The 26,139-nt window shown below is 33.0% G+C and overlaps 1 protein-coding gene across 17 annotated transcripts in view; it reads right to left on the bottom strand.

Moving 5' to 3' along the window:
- Window positions 1–26,139, bottom strand: part of LOC143249623 (uncharacterized) — a 70,363-nt gene that overhangs the window by 22,446 nt on the left and 21,778 nt on the right. For 3 of the 17 annotated variants that reach the window (XM_076499803.1, XM_076499796.1, XM_076499791.1), the window contains 4 exons: window positions 7,177–7,514; window positions 4,155–4,433; window positions 2,590–2,719; window positions 1,809–1,990 (listed from right to left, as the gene is read on the bottom strand). In XM_076499803.1, the coding sequence (XP_076355918.1) occupies window positions 1,809–1,990; window positions 2,590–2,719; window positions 4,155–4,433; window positions 7,177–7,285 (700 nt within the window). In that variant the 5' untranslated portion in view covers window positions 7,286–7,514. Of the gene's footprint in view, window positions 1–1,808; window positions 1,991–2,589; window positions 2,720–4,154; window positions 4,434–7,176; window positions 7,515–10,027; window positions 10,078–11,129; window positions 11,442–18,045; window positions 18,108–18,463; window positions 18,550–23,222; window positions 23,786–26,139 lie in introns of those variants that run through there. The other 14 variants (XM_076499793.1, XM_076499785.1, XM_076499788.1 and 11 more) reach the window with 12 other exon arrangements.

The raw sequence follows: 26,139 nt of genomic DNA, 5'->3' as shown, positions 1-26,139 counted from the left end.
TAATTACTGTATATTATAAATTTATGCAAAGGGATACAGTTTAATCTCCAGTGTCACATGTTACGCTTAACTTCTTTTACAAATGATCTTATACTTCAGAATAACATTTGTAGAGACAGTCTTGGAGGACTAACCTACAAAAACTTTTCAGGTGGAAAAAATGTTTTGAAAACCTTCCATCATTCATATTTGGGTCAGCTTTCACTTATTTATATGATACCTAAAAGGAATAAAGTGGCTGTATCATGAATGATTGGTGTTTCTTGTAACATGTTGCTAGAAGTGCTAATTTAACCCAAGAGCTTATTACTAATTGCCAGGGTATATGTATCCACTTGATGATTTAACACATTACAATCGTTATTGGTTTTATTTTTTCTTGCACTGACTTTCATAAGAAGTATTTCTAGTCAAGTTATTGTACACAATTGGCTTAATACATTCATATGTTACATAGTGTGTTGTTTTATATGTGATACAATTAAACTAAAAAAGCAGGAAAGAAAAACCTCAGCATTAGCTGATCTGTTACCTGTTTAATGAGATACATCCTTCAAAAGGAGCAACTCAATTTATTGCTCAATTACCATAATTATGCAAACTTAAAAACATTATTCTAAATATTCAAGGTTTACCATACTTGTGTCATGCATACCTGTTAAACCTTCTAAAGGGGTACATAGACATATACACATTCAAACACACACACACACAATATACAAAAAATTTTTTACCTGTTTCATATTAAATACAGTGAAGAAGAAAACCTAAACCTTAGACCAACATTTGTACTGCTTTTTAATATTTAAATTCAATAGCACAATCTAGAATTTATATTCCGGATTAGTATAATACCAATACAACAGTATATATCATCAATGTATGGACCAGATTTTTCTTAATATGGATAATTATAATAAGGTTGAATGTCCCTTTAGGCTAACTCATTTTACTAAATATCTGCAAGGTTTTGTCTCAAGTCGTTACACTGAATTATCTGTCTCCAGTGTACCAAAAGGTGAAGGTGAGTGAGTGTGAGTGATTGTGCGAGAGTGTTCAAGTGCGTGTGTGTGTGTGGCACACTTTGTCAAATTTCATTTTAGGATGCCGGATTTTTTTTCAACATCCTGTATGCTTTTCAGAATTCATTGCAACTTTGATGTTTCACCAACTTATCAAACAACCAAAGATAAACATGACAACTTACATAACCTTATCATGTACTTGTTTTCTTTATTTCTTTGTAACTAGTGAAAACATTATTCAAAATTAAAAACAATGATTTAAAGAAAATAATCCTTTATGATTGTTTTGACTATAAACTGAATGTCTGAAAAATATTTACTACATATATTTGCTAATTAAGTAAGACCTTTGTACCTTGTTGCAAAGTGAACCTAATTCACTTTATTCAAAATGAAGTTTTCAAATGACTAAATAAATTCCACAGAATAAATTTAAAAAAATTAAGTTAAAATAAAGCTAAAGAATTTAGAGTCTTGGTCTACAAAATGTTTAGAACCAATGTATTGCAATCGGTAACTTTTAAGCTTGGCCTATTTTGGAAGAATATCATATTTAACTGTTACTGTTAACTGATATTTTACCCTAAAAAATATAACACCAATCTATGGAATATGAGAAATTCCATTTTGTTTTCATCTAAGCTTGAAAACATTTTTCTAATCAACCAGCAATCCTCGTGGCTTGATTTTGGCAAAAGTGACCATCTCATAATTATTTAACAAAATTATCTTGTTTTAATTATTAACAAGTATTGTTTCTAAATTCCTGTTAATAAAACTCACCTATCTGAAAATGAGAGTGATTAAATATCTCAACTAGACTCCCAAATATATTTACAGAAGTTAGATTGAAGTACAAATCAGTTTGATCTCTTTTGTATGATGGGAGTGTGTCCATTCTCCACTGACAGCAAGTTTTATTGACTTGTTCAGGACATAGTTGAAGAATTCCAGTATAATGTGGTCTAAAATAAAAAAGTTAACAAACTGCAAGTCATACACACTATAATATTTTCATTTCAATCACTTTCTAATGCTAATCAAATATTCTGAGTGCGAATTGATAATTAATACTTTTACTCACAGCCAATAAGAACCTTGAGAAACAATCACTATATAATGAATAAAAGAGAAAACAGACATTTTTAAGTTAACTCTTTTGTAAACATTTAAAATTACACCCTACCTACTATATTTCTGTTGAAATCATTTGGTTAGAGTATAAATGAATGAAAGATGCATACCTAGGGTTTTTTATTTTATCTCTTTCCTTAAAACAAAAACTTTTCTAAGTTTAAAGTAGGTACTTATGACAAATATTAATATATTTGTATTTCCTAGATACAAGTTATTTCTTTTATTATTTGTTAGAAGTAGATACAAAAGTTAAAAATGTTTAGGCTCATTCCTATTACTATATATAATATATACAAGTATTCTAGTTTTGATGGGTTTTTTTTTCATTTTACAACACTAGAGAACATGGGAAGTTTTTTTATAAAGCCATTTTAGACTTTTTTAATATCTCATAAACAAAATTATACAGAACATAAAATAAACTTACAGCATTGCATACCACATATTATACAGTTTGTAGGTGGTCACCACAGGGTTGTAGCTTGGTGTCCAACAGCACGTAAGGTTCTGAAAACTTTCACTTATGCATCCAAATTTATTTACAGGTTGTGGCTTATCTGTGAAATGAAGATTCACTTTGGACTTAAGTTTCACTACAAAATATACACACCTGTTCATTGTCTAGCATTAACATATCATCTAATAGTCACTTTTTGGATAGCAGAAAACTAACATCTGTAATTTATATACCAGCAAGGAATGAAGATTAACTTATTAAATTTATACTTAACTTTATACTGACAAATAATATGTTCACTTATTTAATGGTATAATTATTTGGACTACCATTCTTTTCTTTATTATATGTGAAATTATTTTCACAACATTTCAACCATAGTTCTCCAGCTGTTATCAAGTGTTATATCATACATTTTTGTATACATCAAAACCAGAAAGCTTTATTTGGAATAACCAGGATTTGAATCCCTGAACCTATGATTCAAATAAAGGCACTCTACCACTTCACTATTAGAAGAATGCTTTTTAAGATGTTTTGGTAGTACCTCTAGCATTAGGAAAAATTGGGATAAAAAAATACTGTATTTGGAATCATATGGTCAGGGGGTACAAATCCTGGTAATTTCACAAAAAACCTTTCTAGGTGCAGCACACACAAAAAAGGCTGATATAAAACTTGATGATGGCCAGAGAATTTGCTGGTTGATACATTGTGAAAATAACAACACACATAATAAAGACAAGAATAACAGTCCAAATACTTGTACCATTATTAGTACTAACTCCTTCATTCTACAAAACAATGTTCACTAGCCTAAATGTATTCACAGGTGTGTTTGCTTAAATACTGTTTGCACATATTTCTAGCTTGCTACTATTTTTCTGAGCTTGGAGTACACATACATGAAAAAATTATGAGCACTTCTACATAAAAATTAATATTTGTCAATAGTTACTTAAAAGTGTTTTTACTCAGCCCTAATATAAGATATGAAATAAGCATTCTACCTTATTTGTCTGTTAACTCTACAATAATTATAAAATTTTCTGTAAAGTTATTTATGCTCCAAATAATCATAAGGTAAATTATGCTTAATATTTAATGATGTGCAGGATTCAGCTTCAAATCCTACAATGGAATATTATAAACAGCTTAAAAAGCAAAAGGAACATGATCAAATTAATTATCATTAGTGTATGGTTCATCATCATAAGCTGTTCCTATCTTTAGCTACATGTGCAAAACATTTACTGTAAATAAAATTACTCAAGATTAAATTTCACAAATAAATATCTTGAAAACTTCAAGCATAAATGTTTGCACTTCATATTTTAATAACCTAACTTCTTAGTTTAGATCAGACACAAAACTGAATGAAATATAAAAGGCATTATTATTTAACAACATATAAATGACTCTTTGAACATCTTTTCCCAATGTTTTTTTATGATTTTTAAAATCAGCAAGTTTCTTCAAGAGTAAATCAAAAAATCATAATGCTTTAAGAAAGAGTAAGTGAAAGCCATACTCACATCCAACAAGTACTTGAGTCAAACAAATGAGAAATGCATCTCCATTTTCTTGCTTTACATTGCACATGTATTTTCCTGAATGCTGTACTTGTGCATTAGGTATTCTGAGCTGAGCAGTATGCGAGTCAAGCAAAAACACAAGAGACTGAGAAACTGTGTTGTTACCAAACGTGAATAAAATGTTAGAGGAATTTGAACCAGACAACATTTCATGATTCGTGATTGTGCAATTCAAAACAAGTGTCGAACCTACTTCCAGTTCATAATCAGATGTAGTATCTGTAAAATAACATTAAATATTAACATATTTTGGAAAAATTGTTTTAATGTAGCTTTTGTCAACCTTCTATTATCTGCTAGTTGCGTTTTATATAATCTTTCATTACTACACTAATTTAACTGAATAACTGACATAAAACCCATGTTTTTTATCATAGTTTTCGTTCTGTTGTAAGCATCTTCACCAATATTACAGTACTGTACAAAAGTGTTAGGACAAAGTCAAAACTTAAATTTCAGGTTACTTTCAGAGAATAATGGAATGTAAGTCACAAGCAAAATATTAAAATTTTATTAATTTTTAAAATTTAGTATAACAAACTTGGTGAAAGTGCTTGACTTCAGTAAACAGTTAATATTTTGTGTTTCCTCCTTTTGTTTTAATAACTGCAGACAGTCTTTCAGGCATTGTTACAACATATTTAATCAAAATGTCCTTTGGGATTTTACTCGAAATATCACTAATACACTACCATAAACTTTCTTTGGAAGTAATTTTTGATTTGTTAAGTTTTTATCTATCAAATTCCAGATCTGCTCAACTGGGTTGAGATCAAGATTCTGAAGGAGTTATTGCATTATTTGAGTGACTCAGCAGTTTCTTTCATACTTGTGTAACTTCTGCATAGGTTGAATGACTGTTTGGTGTCATTATCTTCTTGGTAGTGCAATTCCTTACTAATAATATACAAACTATTAGCTAAATTTGAAAAAATTCTTTGGCACTTGTGTAATGTTTAAAAAAACACAATTATTTTAAAACAATGAATATATAATCCACAATTCTAAAAATAAGATAGTTTTCTGTTTCAAAAAGTACAATAAAATACCAGTAACTTACTATACAAGACTAAAATACACTCTCTAGGTTTCAATGTATAGTGTGAAGATAATGAATTGGTATACATTGAAACTTTCTGTATGAGACTGTTTTTCAGTCTTATTGGGTTTTTACTGATTTTAATCTCGCACATTAAGTTACTTATATTTCATTGTACTTTTGAGACTTGAAACTGTCTTATTCTTAGAATTGTGTATAAAATAATCATAAGTGTTTTAGACAAACCACCAGGTATACTATGATGGGTCAGTGTCTGATGGTAGTTGTGTTGATCCATTCCATTTATTTTGCAAATATTTCTTGTTGCATCAGCATAAAAACTCCCCCAAACCACCACGCTACCCCGATACTTTGTGGTAGGCATTAGACATTGAGGTAAGTATCTACCACCTTTCTTCCAACAGATCTACAATTTACACTTTGAACAAGATGTTTCAAATTTGGACTCATCCATCCATAACACCCTTTTCCAATCATCAGCAGTCCATTTTTTGTACTTTAGTAAATTTCAGTTTCTTGATAACATTTGGAGGGTGGAGTAAAGGATTTTAGCTGATACATGACCAAATATTCCATTCTAGTGAGTCTTCTAGATAGTGTAGATCTGGGCCCTTTTCTAACATTTGGTAAAAGGTTGTTTATCTCATGCTTGAGATCAGTAGTAGTCTTCCTTCTGTCCAAAAGGATGCATGAACGAAGATATTTAACATCAGTGTAATTGAGTTTATGTTTTCTGTATCTTCCTTTCCTATTTTCAAATTTATCTGTCTGTCTTATGATCTAGGGAGTACTTGAGATTATTTGGGAAGCATTTCACATCTGCAGCAATTTGTCAAAGTCCGGTCAACATAATGTAAAGCTTTTATGTAAACTCTCTGCTCTTCTGACAATTCTCTATGGTTTTTGTGCTGTGCCATGACAAAAAAATGTAATATATATAGTGTTAAACACTGTTTTTATCAAGGTTTACCTGTGGAGTGTTATTAAATTGATTTCTTCTAACTTGTAATGGTGCTACATACTAACTTCTTTTGTTATAGTTAAGATACTGCATAAGATACAATGACAGTTATTTCACAGCCTAAATTTGATTATTATGTTTATTCAAGTAGAACCCTTATGACATGGCCTTGGTACATTGGGAATATACTATATCTCTTGGTATACGGAAATTCTAAAAAAAATAAGTATTCTCATCCTGGTTCATTCAGTCATCGACAGGGATCAGCAAAGCATTATCATAGTATTGAAATTTGCATTCTGTTATGGTGTGGAAGAATTAGCTCCATCAAATGGGAAAGAAGAAAAAGAAAAAAAACAACAAATATTCTCTTGTCCTAACATTATTTAACAGTACTGCAAAATATTCTGCCTAAAATACCACGTTATTCATAACCTTGCCTGAAAGAGTGATGACATGTGTTAGAAACATCCTGTCTTACTTTACCATTATGGATATTTTTAGGTACAAAAACTGTACACTAACCTCAAAATAGTACTTTATATATCTTGACCATTTTATATCTAGTTTAAAATAAATACACACTTAGTCATGTACAATATGCATATGATAAATAACTATGCATATTAATAAAGATATTTTTTCTCTCATAATATGAATTTTTTCTCTCATAATATTCATTGCTACTGAATACATACATAAAAATGTGATAATTATACTAGAGCTTTTAATTTAATCCTTTCTTAATATTTTGAATGAAGATGGATGGTTAAATGCAGTTTTCAAGTTTTTTTTCTATGATATATTATTTTCAGTAGATTAATATTAATACTAACAATGAATGCACAAGTTACAAGTGTTTATATTTCTAAGAATGTTATCCTGGATTAACTAGTCAAATAAATACATCATTTTATAAAAAAAAATTTTAAATAACTTACTGCCTAAAATTGGTCCATTGCCCAAACTACAACCTTCAAGGCAAAAGAACAGACTATACAAAATAAATATTTGCAGGTGTGATCTGCCACAAGTAATAAGGACATTCATATTGATGTCTTTAAAACAGAAGAGTCACTAAGTAAAATTCATTCTTCTTTCTAACATCAGTTAACATTTGCTGAGAACAGTCTCAGACTTAGGTGAACAATAACATCAGCATTTTATATCAATTTCAGATTAATATTACAGTGTAACTGAATTACAGGTGCCAGTGAATAAATTTGAAGCTACAGAAACCAGGTAGAGTTCCTCTGATGTTGGTTGCATTTCACCTTTCCTGTGATAAAAGAACAAAACCCATTGTCAGTTACTTGTAAGTCAGGAGGACAACTTAAAAATAAGTGGTATATATTTATGTGGTAGATACTATATGAACATATCCAGGAATAATGAATATTTTACAAAATACACTAGATCTGTATTTGAAAACAAATTAATATAGCCTTCTACAGTATCTTTGATGAAAAATAGAACTAAAACTCCAAAATACATCTCATCCAACATTTTTGTCCTGCCCAACATAACTCCTAACAATTGTGGAATAACATAATGGGGTCTTTATACCATAAATGTTGAGCTAATTTATTTAAAATAACAGAAATATTCACCAGCTGATATCTTACCAAAATATGAGGTGAGGCATGTGTGTGTTTTCTTACAGCAAGGTCAAGTTGGGCTATCTACTGTGTCCATCAAGGGGAATCGAACCCTTGATTTCAGCATTGTAAATCTGGAGACTTGCTGCTGTCCCAGTAGGGGACAGCAGTGAGGCCTACTGAAAAAGTTACTGACCACCTTTGCCTTATATGATCAGCTGAGCAGGGTACAGACACTTTTTTTTTTTATTCTTGTAGAGTTACAAGTTATAAACAGATTACACATTTTAAACTACAATAGCAAATGTCTTGAATGACAATGAAAGTCTTTCCACAACTGCAGTTTGACATAAATCTATTCTTAAAAGTACTGACTTCTCAAATGTATTCAATAATCCTAGGAAGTACTATAAATATTATTATTTTCTGCAAGTTTTATGTAAATTATCTTAACCAAAATTCTGTACACAGTTTATATAAAATAAGCCCACAATACAATAATACGTTGGGTTTCAACTTCAGAAGTTATTCTTATAAAAACAGTCAACTTTGCTCTATGACATTATGAGCTTCCGTAATTTAAGAAAAAAAAAACAAAAAAAACTGAAAAACTTTGTTCTTTTCTTTAAAATGTATAAACTGATGAATTTAATAAAAAGTCACACTGTTATTACACAGTCTTCAAGTTTAATATTAAAAGTAGAATTTCAAAAGTAACATGAATCAGCCAGGAATCTATTAAAAATAATTTTCAGCATCTTCCACGTTACCAAATACTTAAAATCAGTTAGGACATTTTCACAAGTAACAAATAGAGATAAAAGAGAAAGCTTCGTATTTTTACTCTTTTAGGATTAATAAAAAATTATTCTTTATTGCTCAATTTCTACGCTCAGATCATGTTAAACTTTCCCATCATCCTTTGCTGGCTTGGCACTTTATGCAATGCTACAATTCTAAGAAATCGGAGTAACTTGAAACAGCCAAATCTTTCATTAAACGAAACACGATAGTGACTTGTTAACGTATTATCGGGAAGTAACAATACGTGAAATCAGCTGATCTAATGTATATTTATACTGTACCGATCACATTGCGCCGTTTATCTGCAGCTCTTTGGAATTACTTGTTACTATAATACTTCCTCTAGTCTTACACTGCTAAATTAGGGCCGGCTAGCGCAGATAACCCTCGTGTAGCTTCGCGCAAAATTCAAAGCAAACAATACCATAGTACTTTAAGTAAACAGGTTACAGTTTACGATAAAGTAAGGCACGAACTGTGATATAACCACATTTTGATGAAATGTTTCTTTCTGTTTGTTTCATGAATTCAAAACCATTAACGTAAACAATGCCGCAACAACTATCTTGTAATTTATTTTTTCATGATAAAACAAGATATGAATAGATCTCAACCTAATAATTCAAGTTGTTTTAAAATCTTCATCAACATTTTTGCTACTGCTGACATTAATGGTGTTGACAGTTATCGAAACAAAAATGTATATAATGTATTAAATGGATAGAGTTACTTATGTAACATTAACTCTGGTCAGTCTCGGGAGGAAATAAATTTTACAAGAGTAAAAACTCGTAGCATAAACATGCGAAACCACATAAAAACCAAACTATACGCATAGAATATTGAAACTATAGCCTAGTGAGCAAGTAAAATTTGATATCATATTTTATAAATAACACACAGAAAAAGGCATATCGTCATAAGCTAGTTCTTTTCATAAAATAGGGGCCCCCCAGTGGCACAGCGGTATGTCTGCACACTAAAAACCGGGTTTCGATACCCGTATCAGGCAGAGCACAGATAGCCCATTGTGTAGCTTTGTGATTAATTCAAAAACAAACAAACATCCTAAAATAGGGAAGTTAAATAAGCGTTCTTTTACTGTCCATTTCTGTTACTGATTTCATCAGGTTGAAACGAATGCGCCGACTCTTGCTTTATGACTAAGTAAATTATTACAGGTATCTAACGGAAACATTTTGTATATAACAAGAGTCACTTCAGAATAAAGAGTCAAACCGTATAAGTGCACTATATTTATAAAAAAGGAGGCCAAGTTGTATAAAATATCAAGCTCTCTAAAGATGTAATCTATTAAAAGAACCGAGTCATATATAGATATAACGTTAATATATCTGGATTAAACAACAGACAGCTTGGTCATACAAACCTTGTCCTTCCTTTTATTATTACCCGTAGTTGCTGCTACTAGTTACTGTTTTTTCTAAACATCTCATGTGAAACATTTCTCTAATTAAAAGAAAGTATCACGAGTACAAAGCCAATGAATTTTTTTTAATAACTAACAAGCATAGGTTTTAGACACAATATTACTGTCATATTTGTTAAATAAAAGGTGAAAATTAGTTCATCACTGTACGATATTTATTCCACTAATAAAATATTGTAGAATGTATTCGAGAATCTCCGACAGTTTCATCCTTAAAACAGCCAGTACCATCAACTGATTACTGTACTTACACAGGTGTATTTCCAACATATATGTACAGACAGTCCCTAAAGGATGATTCGAGGGAACAACCATGACAAGGAGAGTATAAGTGGTTAAATTTTACTCTATATTGGAATGTTCCTCAAATTCAAGTATGTACCTGTGTGATACGTGTGTGTGCACGATTTGATTAAATTCCCTTTCAAGTACATTACCTTGTGTTCCTCCTAAAGTAGTGATTAAGTACACAGTTCTGCTTCGGTAGCTCATGCTTCGAAACATATTGGTGATTATATTGTTTTATAAATAAATAAATTGATTAAAGATGGCTGCTGTTACGATGTAAAGAATAGGCGTTTTAGCCTTAATTTATCGACTAAATGATATAAATGGTAAGCGTAAAAGAAGAAAAAAATCGCTAACTACACTGTAAACCTCTATTAATCTCAAACTTTTAAAATCGATTATTTTTTAGTTTCTTACTGGTCTGTTTGTGCCTCGAGAACAGTGAAAGACGTGGTAATACGACACAGATGATAAAATAGAACGGCAATAGGAACCGTTTAACGTAATTACGTTTAAAAAAAAAACACCTTATGGATACGTACCAATGAGTGAAACAAAAGTGTAAAACAACAGAGTAAATATTTATCTAACTTCTTTCTTCCTCCTTCGAACTTCTGCGCTACACATATTAGTTGTTAGTTACAATGAAGAGGAAGGACGGAATATTTCACTCATATGCAAAAATAACTAAAAAGAACCCCCACGTCCATCAAAAACCCCACAAAACAAATCAGAAGCCACGAAAATGGCTCACCTTGCACTATTGTCTTTCAGTAGTTCCGCCTGGCTTTTCGTGCACTCTCGATCCAGAGAGGTTAACAGCGGTGACTGATATAATTTATACAACGATCATACTTACGTATGTGGTTTGTATGATAGAATTATTAGTTCAGGATGTAGCTGAATTATGTACCTTCATTAAACGAGTCTTTATTCTTCAATTTTGTTTCCTGATGAACACGATAACTAAATAACAACTTACGGAATACTACGTTTCACATGTCCGTACTTCATGGGTGAGAATAAAAATGCCTAGCTGTCGAGTCATCTGGAACAACAGGGATATCTGATAAAAGGAAATATGGCACTGTTCACCAACCACAAGTGTCAGGACACTACTCGTATAGTAATAATTGACAAAAATAATGAAAAACGAGAGGCAAACTTCTAGACATATTTGTTTGAATAAACTAAGCACTTTTTACCATATAAAATGTCTACATAAGGACAAGCCACTGACATCTTAAACCTACCATCCGATTCTATACTAAAAATATAAACAAGTGACATGATAATTTATTACTTCCTCCACATCGTTCTCATGTCTCAATCCTAAATTTGAAATAGCTGTGGATTATTCGTTATCGCTACTATTTTTAATTGTATTTCTGACTCACCTGGAACCAGACGCCACACAAATTAAGTCATCAATATAATATTCTCGTTTATAAATTGCTTCAAACAAGGTTAACCTTTATATGCTATAGACTGTCTTCAGCACCAACGATCTACGATCTTAACTTACAACCCATTGGTCACACTAAAATCCTTTAATTAGTTAAGTAACATCAACGACTACATATAGTATCTTATGATTGTCAACTACTTAAACTTAATTGAAGAGTTTAATTTTGTTTGATTTCAGCGCAAAATTATATCGTGGACTGTCTGTCTCTGTTCACTGAAGAGGACCGAACCCTTTATTCTGGCTTTGCAAGTACGTAACTTACCGTTAATTCACCGAAAATCTCCTTGTTGCACATTAGTTAGGCTATTTTAGCTACAGTATATTATAGTAATTTAAGTAAGAGGTATACTCATGTAAGTACGTTATATTTAAAAGTCCATAAAACAGCAACTGTTAATATGTATTCTAACTATTCAACGAGTCCTTTTTTTTCTGAGTGTCTGAAAGCTAATTATGTTAAAAAGTACAAATTGATGACAAATTTCATTTGCAAATTAAGTGTTCAATACAGTCCAAATAAACCATACCCACACATACAGAAACTGCACTCACGCAAATAACTTCGAGAAAATTTTAACATACAACTTGTTTTTGTTTTTTGCCTTAATACGCATGCTCACATATAAACGAAGTACTGCGCGTGGAGAAGACGACTGCTTCTACACGTTCCTGTACACACACAGACACACGAACACACTCAAGTAGTTCAGATTCTGAGTTACACTAAATTTCTAAGAAAATGCAATTTTTTTTTCAGCATTAATCTAGAAAACTGTTACCCAACGACGCCAAATATACGTATACCTAACATTTGAATGGCTGTGTTATTAGGAAATACCACGCAAAGAAGACATTAACATGTAAGCAGCAGAAAAACTTTACACAAATTTCTATCTTTCTTCTGTCTTTCTGTATAACATATCCCAAGATTCACGCGTGTGCTGGACATTTTCCCTCTATTGAACCGCAACGTAAACTACGCAGAAATATTAAACCCCATGGAAACAACGACAAACATGTTCCTATCATAAACTACTCGCTACAAAAAGTTATTCAATGTATAATTTCGATCTTACATCGAAATGACTTATTTTCGATGAAGTTTAAAGCTACGCGTACCATTATTCTCTGTATTTCGTATACGTGGAAACAGATTCATGGTGAAATATGGATCTCCTTTGACTGAAATTAATAAATCATTACCTCTGTAGCATGCATTTCATAAAATTCACCATTTGTTGTTGTTGTTGTTGTTGGGTTTTTTCTAAGTAATTTTAAAAACTTTCCCAGAAGTTAAACCACGGTTTTTGCTTTCAAATCTGTGGGTTTGATGAATTGGCAATCAAGTTTATTTGCTTCGGAATTTTTGCTCTAAGCTACACGGACCGTGCCTAATTTTGAATTGACGGACTAGAGAGAAGACAACTGGTCAACAGCACCCATCATCAACTCTAAGGGTACTATGACCTGAGCGAATATTGGGTTTTTACAGTCACTCTTATAGCACACGTCCACGCTTCAAAGTAGGAAGATTTTTGATAACGATGGGTCATGAACCACAAACCAGTGGACACAGAATCTGGGCATGTCTAACTCAGTGATAAGTTAAACAAACAACAACAAAGACTTAAACGGTGACAAAATATATTCAAGCTAAACCTTTAATAAGGCAACTAAAACTGTGTTTAGTAGTAAAGAACAAAATGTTTAAAAATATAAAGTTTGCAACTATTCGTTTTACTTTGGTTTGACTTGTTTTCAATTTCGCGCTAGCCGTCCTTAATTTAGTAGTGTAAGATTAGAGGGAAGTCAGCTAATCATAACCACCCACCGCCGACGAATAGTGGGATTGACTGTCACATTATAACTCACCCACGGCTGAAAGGGCGAGCATACTTGGTGTGACATGGATTCGAACACGCGACCCTCAGATTACAAATCTGACTTTAACCACCTGGCCATGTCGAGCCCTCGATTTACTTTAATAATTTGAAAGAAAACACATCAAAAAACAGCCAAACGCTCCTACGCATTTGAAGAAATTCGTGCAAAATCAAAAATAAAAGATTTATTTAAACAAAGTATTTGTGCATATTTACTAAAAAAATCATATTACTGAACACAAACTTTTGAAAACTACTGACCTTCTTCAACATTATTTTTAATTGAAACTCGCAAATAAAATTATTTTCGTCGTAATTAACAGGTTTTAAAATAATTCATACATGAAGGTGTTCGATCTGCTAAACAGAAGAATTAAATCATAATTCTTGTAGCAAAAAAACAAACAAAGTTAAGTCATTATTCGGGCTAAACTGTGACAAAAACGATGCCTTTCCTTCTTTTCCTTTACCCTTCAGTGATTCAGCAGTAAAACTGTGAAAGCACCACAAAAAATGGGTTTTGATGCTCGTGGCAGACAGCACAGATAGCCCATTATACTGCTTTATGTGCTTGGGAACAAAAACATTTTTTCTCTTTAAGCATTGGACAAAGTCGGAACTAAGTTGAACGGTCATCAATACAAGTTGATCTCAACATTTCTAACCACATTATGATCTATCCATGTGTTAGTATGTGAACACCGTAGTTGTATTTACTATAGAACAAGGTAGAAACAGTTACTTATAGAAACCGTTAAAATCATTGCCTTCTGAATCGTTATTTCTCAGGTTTTTAGCAATGGATTTAATAAAACTCCTGAACTTCCTTATTGGTCACTGTTTACACCATTCAAGATTCCCATCGCCAATCGACTTTCAAATACCATCGAGCCATATGACTCTCTGGCTCGCTCTGTTTTTATTCAATTTTACCCATCAAAATCTCTATGAACCTTAACACTTGTACCTCGGGACGACTGGTATGAGAATTAACATTTTAACCAAAATAAAGCAGCAAGCAATAAATTAGGTATACATTTATAGCTCTCAATAGATTTTGTTTCGATTATTTTGCGATGAATCTGTTATTATTTTGTGAATCATTAGGCTAGTATTCATTCAACAAAAAAACTTTTCAAACTGTTCAACAGCTTGTATTGCAGTTTTGAGCAAATTGCAGCTACACAACAATCGAAAATATTTGAAATGTTCATCTGATTTTATATTTATAGTTTTTCAGCACTGTTTCAATTAGTTATATCGTTAAGTATTTCTCTTTATATTATTTCTCCAGTTAAACTTTCTGATGTATGGATTGTGTAAATACACGTAAAATTTCGAAATAAATCATCCATAATCATCATTAAATGATGTCCGTCATGGAAACATAAATGACGACTGACATGTTTCATGGTATTCAAGGACCGGCATGGCTAGGTGGTTACAGCGCTCGACTCGTAATCCGAGGGTCGCAGGTTCGAGGACCGGCATGGCTAGGTGGTTACGGCGCTCGACTCGTAATCCGAGGGTCGCAGATTCGAATTCCCGTTATACCAAACATGCTCGCCCTTTCAGCCGTGGGGACGTTATAATGTTATGGTCAATTCCACTATTTGTTGGTAAAAGAGTAGCCCAAGAGTTGGCGGTGGGTTGTGATGACTAGCTGCCTTCCCTCTAGTCTTACACTGCTAAATTAGGGACGGCTAGCACAGATAGCCCTCGTGTAGTTTTGTGCGAAATTCAAAATATATCATGGCATTCAAAAATATTGTCATTCAATCTTATCGAGTTATATAACATCCGGTCAAGTGGAATGTTTTTTATTTTTATTTTGTTCAGAATTAAGCACAAAGCTACACATTGGGCTATCTGTGCTCTCACCACAACGAGTATCAAAACCCGGTTTATAGCGATGCGAGTCCGCGGACATACTGCTGCGCCACTGGAGGTCTAGGTGGAATGAAAATAAATTTGAGTTATCTGTATTTACTGTAGAAATTCACCGAAAATGGAACACGAATGTTCGAACCATCCGATGAACGTGTTATTCATTATGTCAGTGAGTGTAATGTTCATTATCACATTAAGATTTCCTGCCAATAATCTGTTGCTTGTATACTGACCCGATAGTATGAATAAAAACTTCGATGACCGTTCAAGAGCTGTGACTTCAAGACTGAAAGTTTCGTTTCCTTAAGAAATATAAACACTGTAAGGTTTCTTCTATGTTCCTGTAAATGAAACTTACCGAGAGAAAGGTCTTTGTCCTCCCATCATTGTGGATCGATTTGTCATTTTTTTTTTTTTTTTGATTACAGGATTGCCTTTTGGAAATATTATATATATATATATATATAATGGATATATATATATATATCCATCTAGCATCTCTCACTACACAACTTAGTAAAAAGGCTGTTCGATATGAACAGATATATTTAGAAACAAAACAACCTATAGTTCAGGTTTTTCTAATTACCTTAATCCTAGTCTATTTTGTTAACATTTCTGTTACTCTTAGTGATACTGCAAAACGTGTCATAGCTAAACATCTAGATTCTCATTAAATAGTCGCACGTCAGGTATTATCTAAACAAACAAAATATTGACGACTTCTGAAATCTTTCCAGCTCTAAGTTTCCAAATCTAAACAACGGATCTGAAAAAAATTACTAAACAGGAATCGATCCACATTCTACTACTATAATGCCTGGAAACCTGTGCCTCTTCCTTACAACGAACTTTCTTGTTTGAAATAGCTTGCTTATAAAACGGGTAATATTGTTATCCGATCTAAGAAATAAAATGCTGTTAAGAAGAGTAAAAACAAGTACACATCTAAACTGATGTCTTTTGTATCACATTTCGACCAATTATGTTTAGTCCTGTCTTTCAGGAGGAAGGAAGTGCTCAAGGTATTATCAGAAATGTTTCGAAAAAGAATTGCTATACCACATTTTACCAGAATTAACCACGTGGCTCTCGATCGGGTTTGCCATGCGATTTTAAGTATACATTTTTATCTACTGTACATGCATAATTTCTGCTGTTCATATACATTTCAAGCCACTAGATAAGACTTCTAGTACCTTCTTACAACACTCACCTCTTACAGTTCTACTACTAACAATCTTGTTTTCTTAAATCGATTTTCAATAAGATTTCCATCATTTATCATCATTGTGTCTTCAACTTCTTCCAAAAGCGGCAAAAATTTATAAATATTTCAATTTCATACAAATTAAATGATTCATTAAGTCTTCAGTCACCAAAACTAACTTCATTCAATAGTTGCCTCCCGATCACTGAGAGAGTTGATAGGGAGTCACCTCTTGGTTTCACCTGGGTTAACAGAAACAGAGACAGGCTGACAGAGGTACGGATGAATTCAACTGAAACCAGAACAGAAGACACGTTGACAATACTTTTGTAATTATGCACCTCCAGGTTCATGAATACAATTTTCGAACATCTAAAACTAATTAGATGGCTTCCTTCGCTCCATAATTAATTTCGAATAATTGCGCGCAGAAGTTTGGAGAACTTTGGGTTAAGCGTTTGACAAAATTTCAATTGTATCAAAGTTCTAAAAAGTAGTGACAGTATCTGATTTGTATGTGTATTACGATATATGCATAACATTATTCTATGTTCAATGACCAAAATAATGTGGAACCAAGAAAAAATTCCACGACACATATTAGGCCTGACACGATCCTGCGGGCTTAGGGCACTTGAGTCGTTATTTACAGGTCACAGGATCAAAACCAGGCGATGAACATGCTCATCTTTTCAGCCGAGTAGACGTTGTACTCATGGCATGACGGTTCATCCCATTATTCGTTGGTAAAAAAAAAAATAGCCCAAGAGTTGGCTGTGGACAATAGTTCAAAATTAGGAAGACAAGAGATAACCTTAGTAGCTTTGCCATAAAAGAACAACAACAAACGGCAATGGGTGTATAGGTGCATATGTCACAAATGGTTTTATTACATAATCAAATAATCTTTGAAAACTGAAGGTACTGAATTTTGTAAAAACCTTTTTGAAGGATAATAGCTTTTACTGATACGTACCCTAAACTCATTTTTTGGGAGTGATGAGTTTGAAGGAGTTAAGTCAACAATGTGTACATTGGAGTATGATCAAATATGATAAAAAGTAACAGTCAGTAATTAACGGGAAACTTTTATAGAAAGATGGATGGTAACTAAAAGTCCTCAGTTCATGTTCTTTTTCCAGCTCCAACATAAAGTTGACTTAATATTTAATTGTAAGACAACCTTATATTAAGTCTTAGACCCCAGCGGCTTTCATACCTCTAGTAAGTTGAAACCTTCGCTGTCCTTCACACAGGTAGCAGCAGTTTTATTCCTTCAAACTGCAACAACAAAACGACATTTCTTAGAGTACATAACATATGTTCTTAATACTTAACTCTAAACAAATAAATTCTTACAATAAGCTTTAAACCAATACACAAATAACCCACAGTTTTACTTTTTGTCTTTGGAAACAATTACTCCTAATTTTCTTTATTCAAAATCAAATTCAATAATAATACCAAACGTATTAATATTATTTATGTGTACACTATATATATGTACATGTATCCGAACATACATATGTAGACACATACACGCAAACATGCGAGTCACCTATATTACCATCATTACTTAGGTAAACAGAGTTAAACTTAAAAAGCAACTCAAACTATTACATAAATACTATACTCACATTCAAACGAGAGTGTCTTTAACTTCATTTTAAAGTACACAATTTTCGAAGAACAGCATTCAGATTTCTCGATAAGTGACATACTGCTATAGCAACAAGAGATCTATATTTGTAACTCACTAAACTGCTACATAAATTATAAACCCGTATTCGACAGAGAACTGTCATATTAAAATAACACGTTTCGAAAGACCGCATTCCGATCACTCAGTTTCTGGTCGATTACATGTTAAAGCAACAAGATGCCTCGGTTGGCTAAACCAAACGCCAAACTTCGTGTTTCCTTCATAATCAGTCAAAAACTACCATTTCCCTGCACTTCTGCTGTCTACGCTAAATCAGGTAACTTCATCAACGAGCCAGGATATATAAAACTTTGGATACGGGGCAAACACAACTGAAACTTCTATAAAATGGAGACTTGTCTAATCAGATATTCCAATCTGAAGTAACTAAATTTTCGTCACTTTTATATTACGATTGTTTTAATAATAGGTAAGGAAACAACGATTTATAAATATAAGAAATGATTATATTAATGGTGGTACATATCACGTTTCGACAGATCAATGGACCAATATTCTTTCGAAGCATGTAGTATAATCCATCATCAATAAAACATTTCCTTGCGCTTAGAAATCGTTGTTTGCCTGTTTATTATTATTATTATATTAGCATAATATGCTTCCTTGCTAAAGGAATATATATTAAAACAATATTTTTCGAATTGGTTGTATAGATAACGGGAGGTTAATTTAACTCACTATTCCATTTTGTTTGTATCTTTCTTTCTTAATGTATTTACCTATAGATGTTTAATTTCATTTATAATGAAGAAACAAATATTCCGAAAATCGACAACCACAACTTCCTCGACATATACATATAGTGCACACTTTGTCAAAAAATTAATGTCCATTCTGGAAGAGGATTCTTGCATGCTTCGCTGGAATATACTCCTAAAGATGAACATGTCTTATGTTCTTAGAACTAGCTTAAAATACCCCCTTCTGGAAACAGCATCATGCATTTTTTGTTCCTACGTAAGTGCATGAATGTTTCAGACATACAGAAACATGAGGAAAACTAAACGCATAAACTATCAACTTTAGCTGATCATTAAGTTTCGAAAATAATACAGTTGTGCAACAACAGTACGTTTCTCCAGTTTATGGGAAAAAAAAACAAACTATTTTACGTGGAATTATTTGACAATATGAATAAACACAGTAATAAGTGGCTTTTTTTATGGCTTTAACCCATTCTACCAGTTGTTTCTTACAACTCTGCAGATTAATAATTGTCAGAGCATGTATAGTTACATTTCCTTTATATCTATGCTATTTTAAAAGTGAAAAACCGTCAATTTTCAATCTCAATGTACAAAAGTCTTCAAAATATTATCCGTATCATACAAGAATTATAACCACTAGACACAGGTCTGAAGAAAAGTTATATCACGTATGTGTGAAATTTTACAGTGAAACACTAAATTACGTTTTCAATAACCCAGTACTAAGCTATCATTAACCCTCATCAGAACACCAACGTATGGATAAAACACGTTTTATCATGAAGTTGGCTTACTGACATGCGTCTTCCAAGGAGAAGCGAAGTGTGATAAACATTTGTTTGTTTGTTTTTAATTTCACGTAAAACTACACGAAAGCTATTAGGTTAGCCGTCCCTAATTTAGCAGTGTAAGACTAGAATGAAGGCAGCTAGTCAACATCACTCACCGCCATGTCTTGGGCTACTCTTTTACCAACGAATAGTGGGGTTGACCGCCACATTATAACGCCCCCACGCCTAAAAGGGGCGAGCATGCTAGATGTGACGGGAATTCGAATCCACGACCCTAGTATTACAAGTCGAGTGCCTTAACCACCTGGACGTGCCGGGCTTAAAGAGTAAAAATATAAAAAACTCTTTCTTAATCTTGTTTTGTTATACTGACCAATGGCAACCCATCTTCAAAATTAATTTTTTGGAGAAGTTAAATTAGAAGAGATACACTACATGCAGAAATGAATGCCTAATTTCTTGAGGGTTTATATATATATATACACACACACAATTCGAACAAATACCATACGAAAAACGGATCTTTTAATATGTTTCGTTCCAGTCTCTATCTGTTTCCGAAATGAATATGTACATTCTACATTAAAGATATATGGAAATGAGCTGTCCTTTGTTTTTTAACTTTACAAACTAAAACAAGTCCACACTAAAACTGCACGATATGTAGTTGTCAACAGGTATTCATAAAGTCATTGTCCTAAATGGCACGCGAGTCGGTCTAAAGTGAAGTCAACCATTCAAAAGAACGTGTTAAACTTTACGAAGATCAGATTTTTTTAACATGCTTACAAAGAGAATCTGCTTCATTTTTCTCGTTCTGATGGATACTGAATATTCCACAAAATTTTAAGCATCAAAAAGTTGTAGCATTTCAAGATATATTCTTATGGAATTGTGATTTTCTTACTCTCCATTTTAAATCTTTACGTGTAATTTATTTTATTTGCACCCAACTTGGTAGTGTCATAAAAATAAATTACACTCAGACAAAATCAGAAAACTAACTTACGGAGCTAATAAGAACAAAACGTGTTTACAAAAAACCGACTAAATTTAATGACCTGGGTTAGGTGCTATTATAAACGTTTTGACTTGAATAAACATCTTATATTTGTTATAATTCTTAACAATGTGAGCACAAAACGTGACGTTTAACTACTGACGTTATAAAGAGAAGGGATGGTCGGTTCAGCTGGTTGAAAACATCTCGAATTTAAACAAAGCGCAAATATCTTATTCTTCACCTTCGACATTACTGAACCTATAGTTGAGAACACAATATTTATAAAACTACAATCGTTCTTTCAAAAACCAAATATAATAGTTCACATCTTTACAAAATATTTACTTTACTGTAATATAAAGAAATTCCTATTTTAAGTGTTTTTTTTTTCTCACACGTACAAATAAACCGTATTACTACATTTCTTTTAGAGTTGTATTCGAGTTTCCTACTTCTATGTTTCAGCACTATTTACACACTTTGAATACTTCATTCATACATATATTGTTCAAACCACCGACAGTAATAAAATAATTTTATATTTCTCAAAACCTATTCTCCGTGGATCAGCAAACCATTTAGTTTTGGTTTGTTTTGAATTTCGCGCAAAGCCGGTCAGGGCTACCTGCGTCCTGCGCTAGCCGTCCCTAATTTATCAGTGTAAGAGGAGAAGAAAGGCAGCTAGATATCACCACCCACCGCCAACTCTTGGGCTACTCTTTTACCAACGAATTGTGGGACATCACATATAATGCCCCCACGGCTGAAAGGGCGAGCATGTTTGGTGTGAAAGGGATTAGAACTCACCATTTAGTTAGGATGCTTGACTCGCAATTTGAGGGTCGCGAGTTCGAATCCCCGTCACACTAAACATGCTTGTCTTTTCAGTGGTGAAAGTGTTATAATTTGATAACGAGTCCCACTAATCCTCGGTAAAAGAGTAGCCTAAGAGCTAGCGGCGGGTGGTGTTGATTAACTGCTTTCCATCTGGTCTTTCATTCCTAAATTAGAGATGGTTAGGGCAGAAACCCTTCGTATAGCTTTGCGCGAAGTTCGAAACAAAACAAACTATAAAGCCGCAATAAGGATAGGTTTGATCAGGATTTCTTTTACAAAATACCCCCTCCGCAAGGCACAGCAGCATATCTGACATTTATACCACAAGAAACCACATTTCAATACTCGTAGAACAGAGCATAGATACCCTTTTGTTAATATTTGTGCTTAATAATAAACAATTTTCACAAAGATATTAGCCTATTAGAAAATCCTTAGCAAATATTAGCCCAATATACTGAAAGCATTATAAATATATCACTTTGATACCTTGACCATACGTTTCAAACGTGATAAGATATACTTTATTCCACACCCATGAGTTCGACATAACGAAACTAGTAAAACATACATTTAGTTTAGTTCATAATTTTTAATAGACATGTGTATAACGCTAGAACGTTGTCAAACCTTACAAAACTAGTCTGATACATTGAACAGTTAAAGAGGGGGGGATACTAAAGTATAAAAGTATTTAAAAGCGCGATTCATCACATACTGACAAGTATGTAAATCTATCAATCGTAGGCACAAAATATGTATTTTTCCCTTCTCCGAGACAAATAGTGTATTTTTCATACTACATGACATGGAAAAAAAAACACATCTACTGTTGAGTTTCTCAGGCAGAAAGTATTACAGTTTACTGATTGACTAAAGATACCATGTGCTTTGTACTATTTGTTTGTTTTTTACTTTTGCGCAAGGCTGCACGAGGGCTATCAGCGCTAGCCGTCTCTAATTTAACAGTGCAAGAAGAAGATAGCTAGTCATCACTACCCACTGCCAACTCACTCTTGGGCTACTCTTACCAACGAATAGTGGGATTGACCGTAACATTATAATGCCCCCACGGCTGAAAGGACGAGCATGTTTGGTGCGACGGGGATTCGAACCCGCGACCCTCAGATTACGAGTCGAACGCCTTAACCCAATTGGTCATGCCGGGCCACCAGGGGATTATGCACAACCTTTTTGTTTCTAATGGAGTAGATAAAAAAAAAAAGACTGCTCATCTGTGAAAGCTCATGAACCATACGGACAAAGGACACTAGCATCCGAAATCCATGTTCAAAGTACCTTCATGTCAAAAACCTATATTTAAAGCATACTCACGTCAGTAATCTGTATCATCCACTTAGGTAATAAAAGACAAGCTGTATTAGACAGCATCCCCAGAAACGAAACAAATTTTGATACCAACTTTTAAGCTGATGGTCATGTTACACGTCTCTAAAAATGTTTTAAAATGGCGGATGTATACACATACATATTTCCCGGGAGAGTTATCGAACGCATTGCTTACTGAGAAACACGCTTCAATTCTTTTCAAATTTTATTTTACAAACTATAATCAGTTACTCGACAAGAAAGCCAAGTTTTTCCCCTGTACACTTGTATTATCCAAGCACAGTGTGTGATTAAAAGCTACTGTCGACAACGGGTCGTTGCTTAAGTCCACGATTTCTTTTTTCAGTTTTCCAAGAAATCGTCATTAATCCACGTTGATGACAAGTAGTTTAAAAGAATACGATCTCACTTCAAGGCACCAACAAAACATTTGGAATAATGTTTGAAGAACATAATAATATATTATATAACTAATAATTCACGTAGTGAGTTTTGGCCTAATATACGTTTTCCATATTTCACAAGCTTAAATAAAGTTGTTTTTCTCGTACACACTATACGGTTCAGTTCGGTGCCAAAATAAAGCAACGACTCGTGACTTCCTACGTCCTTGTATCATACTAACTTTCAATATGAGTCATCGTTCGGTGAAACGAATAGTTCTAGATACTGGTTTGAGCCTTTTTCGAATTTACTCTTCTAGTTTATTTCAAGAATATGTTAGATCATAATATCCAATGTTTAATAATTTTTTAACTAAACAGATGAATAGAGCGAAAGACAGAACGATAAACAGTCAGTGTAGAGGGTCTAAAACGAAGAATGTTTATCATACTATCACGTTTGTTCTGCAAATAATAAGTTCGTTTGTTTTTTTTCCCTTATGGAGCAATACAACAAAATATTTACAAACCTTATCACCGACAAGACCAGAAAAGTAGTGAAGAGACCAGGTGAAATGCCGTAGCTACATCACCTGATGAGATCAAAGTACACTACATTAATGTACAATTCACATGTTCTATTGTCTCTGCTTTAAGCTCGTTTTTGTTCGGTAGCTTGTTAAAATAACACACGTTAAATCAAGTGTCACACAAATAAAAACTTGTGCTTTGTAGTAATAAACAGTTTTCACAGAATATGCACGAGGAGAAAAATTCATTAGAAAATAAGAATGACTCGTCTCTAGTAATTCAAGTTTTAATTTCTTTTTAAACCAAACAGATCTAAAGCAGCGTGATAATTATACATCTTTATAATTAGGCTCTAACCTAATTATAACTTACAATCAGGTAAATTATAATATTTAGTTATCTTTAACTGCTAAACTACCTTTCTCAAAAGGCCGAGTTTTTTGCTCAACTTCGGATATGATGGTGGGTAAAACACACTATACAGTCTAACTAACTAATGAATGAAAAGTTACTATAAAATTATTATCAGTGCTATAAGTGCATCTACCAGTTTGGTCGCCAATTTTCATTTCATTCATTTAAATCGTAATCTCAAACGCTTTTTCGGTCGCACTTATTTTTCGTTTGATTGTATACCCAAATTGTTTGATCATATTTTTATATGTAAAAGACAAGTATTTTATACTAAAATAATTTTAGAGACACGCCCCGTTGCTACATGTGATCATGCTCTGTTTGACGACTCTGTGTATTATCTTTCCAGCATAACTTGTATTGTGAATTGAGGGTCCATTAGAGCACAGACACTGAAAATATGCTAGAGTCTGAATTACAGAAAGTGGAAAATTGCAAAACTTTCCTTCCTGACAATAACACACACACAGTGTCCTGCACGACACCACAGTGTGTTTTAATCACAAGTTATTTGAATGTTAAACATTCATGTTGTAGTGCTCATGTTTGAGAAATTTTACTTTTTTAACCGAGACTTAAAAAGTAGTACTTTTGTTATAACTTCGTGATTTATGGCTGAAAGGAAAGCAACTCGTCAACATTACCCACTGCCAACTTTTTGACTACATTATACCAACGAATAGTATGACTGAATGTAAAATTATAACGACATTAGATTAGAAACAAATGCAAATGGCCTAATTATTTCTTATGCGAAGGGACCCCACCTTTTGTATCTAAGCCACTTACTCATTGTATCTCCAACTACTATTGTAACAAAAGAAAAAGTTAGTGAAACACAAGCATGGTTTGCAGAATTACAGTAAGAGGTGGTATTAATAGTAAGATGGTGCGAGACACTTGCATCTCCTGCTATAATGTATAGATGTTTTGACTTTTGAAAACTGATTTATTGCACTTTTCGAGTCTATGCGATTTGCACCATTGTGTATTGATATAATACAAGAAAAAATGCATGGACAAACATTTCATCGAGCCTCTTGGTCATGGGTATATAACCATTTACAAATAGGGCCTCTGTGCGAGATGGCCATCGAGTATTTTGAGCGGCTAATATACTTAAAATATAAAACATACGTTTCGCACTTAAAATGTATGGGGGAATTTATTCGCCAAAGGTATACCATAAAAGAGAAGTGTACTGATACATACGTAAATGAAATACACATTACACCTCCACATTTAATCAATTATACTATTCTGTTGCGGCTGGTTCATTACTATTAGGTTGGTCTGCTTTTAACCAAATGACTACTTGCCTTTGAATTGCCAAAGTTTCCTATTTCTCTATGAAAATATCAATTATTCAACCTCTGTATATATATGTGCCACACCTCAAAGTCTAACCCTTCGTGTTGACACATCGGTAATGTTATTACTAGCGCAGGCTTCAGTTGGAAGTGTGTTTTTTGTTGTTTTTTGCCATATCACTGGTCTCAGTTCAGTATGCGCATTTCACTGCAAGGCAAAAACATCTCCATTTCATAATGCACTGTTCATAATACTGTTCATAA

This window comes from Tachypleus tridentatus, chromosome 4 (genome assembly GCF_004210375.1).
Source record: "Tachypleus tridentatus isolate NWPU-2018 chromosome 4, ASM421037v1, whole genome shotgun sequence".
Lineage (NCBI taxonomy): Eukaryota > Metazoa > Arthropoda > Merostomata > Xiphosura > Limulidae > Tachypleus > Tachypleus tridentatus.
Note: the sequence above shows the minus strand (reverse complement) of the source record. Positions and strands in the feature narration are given on the sequence as shown.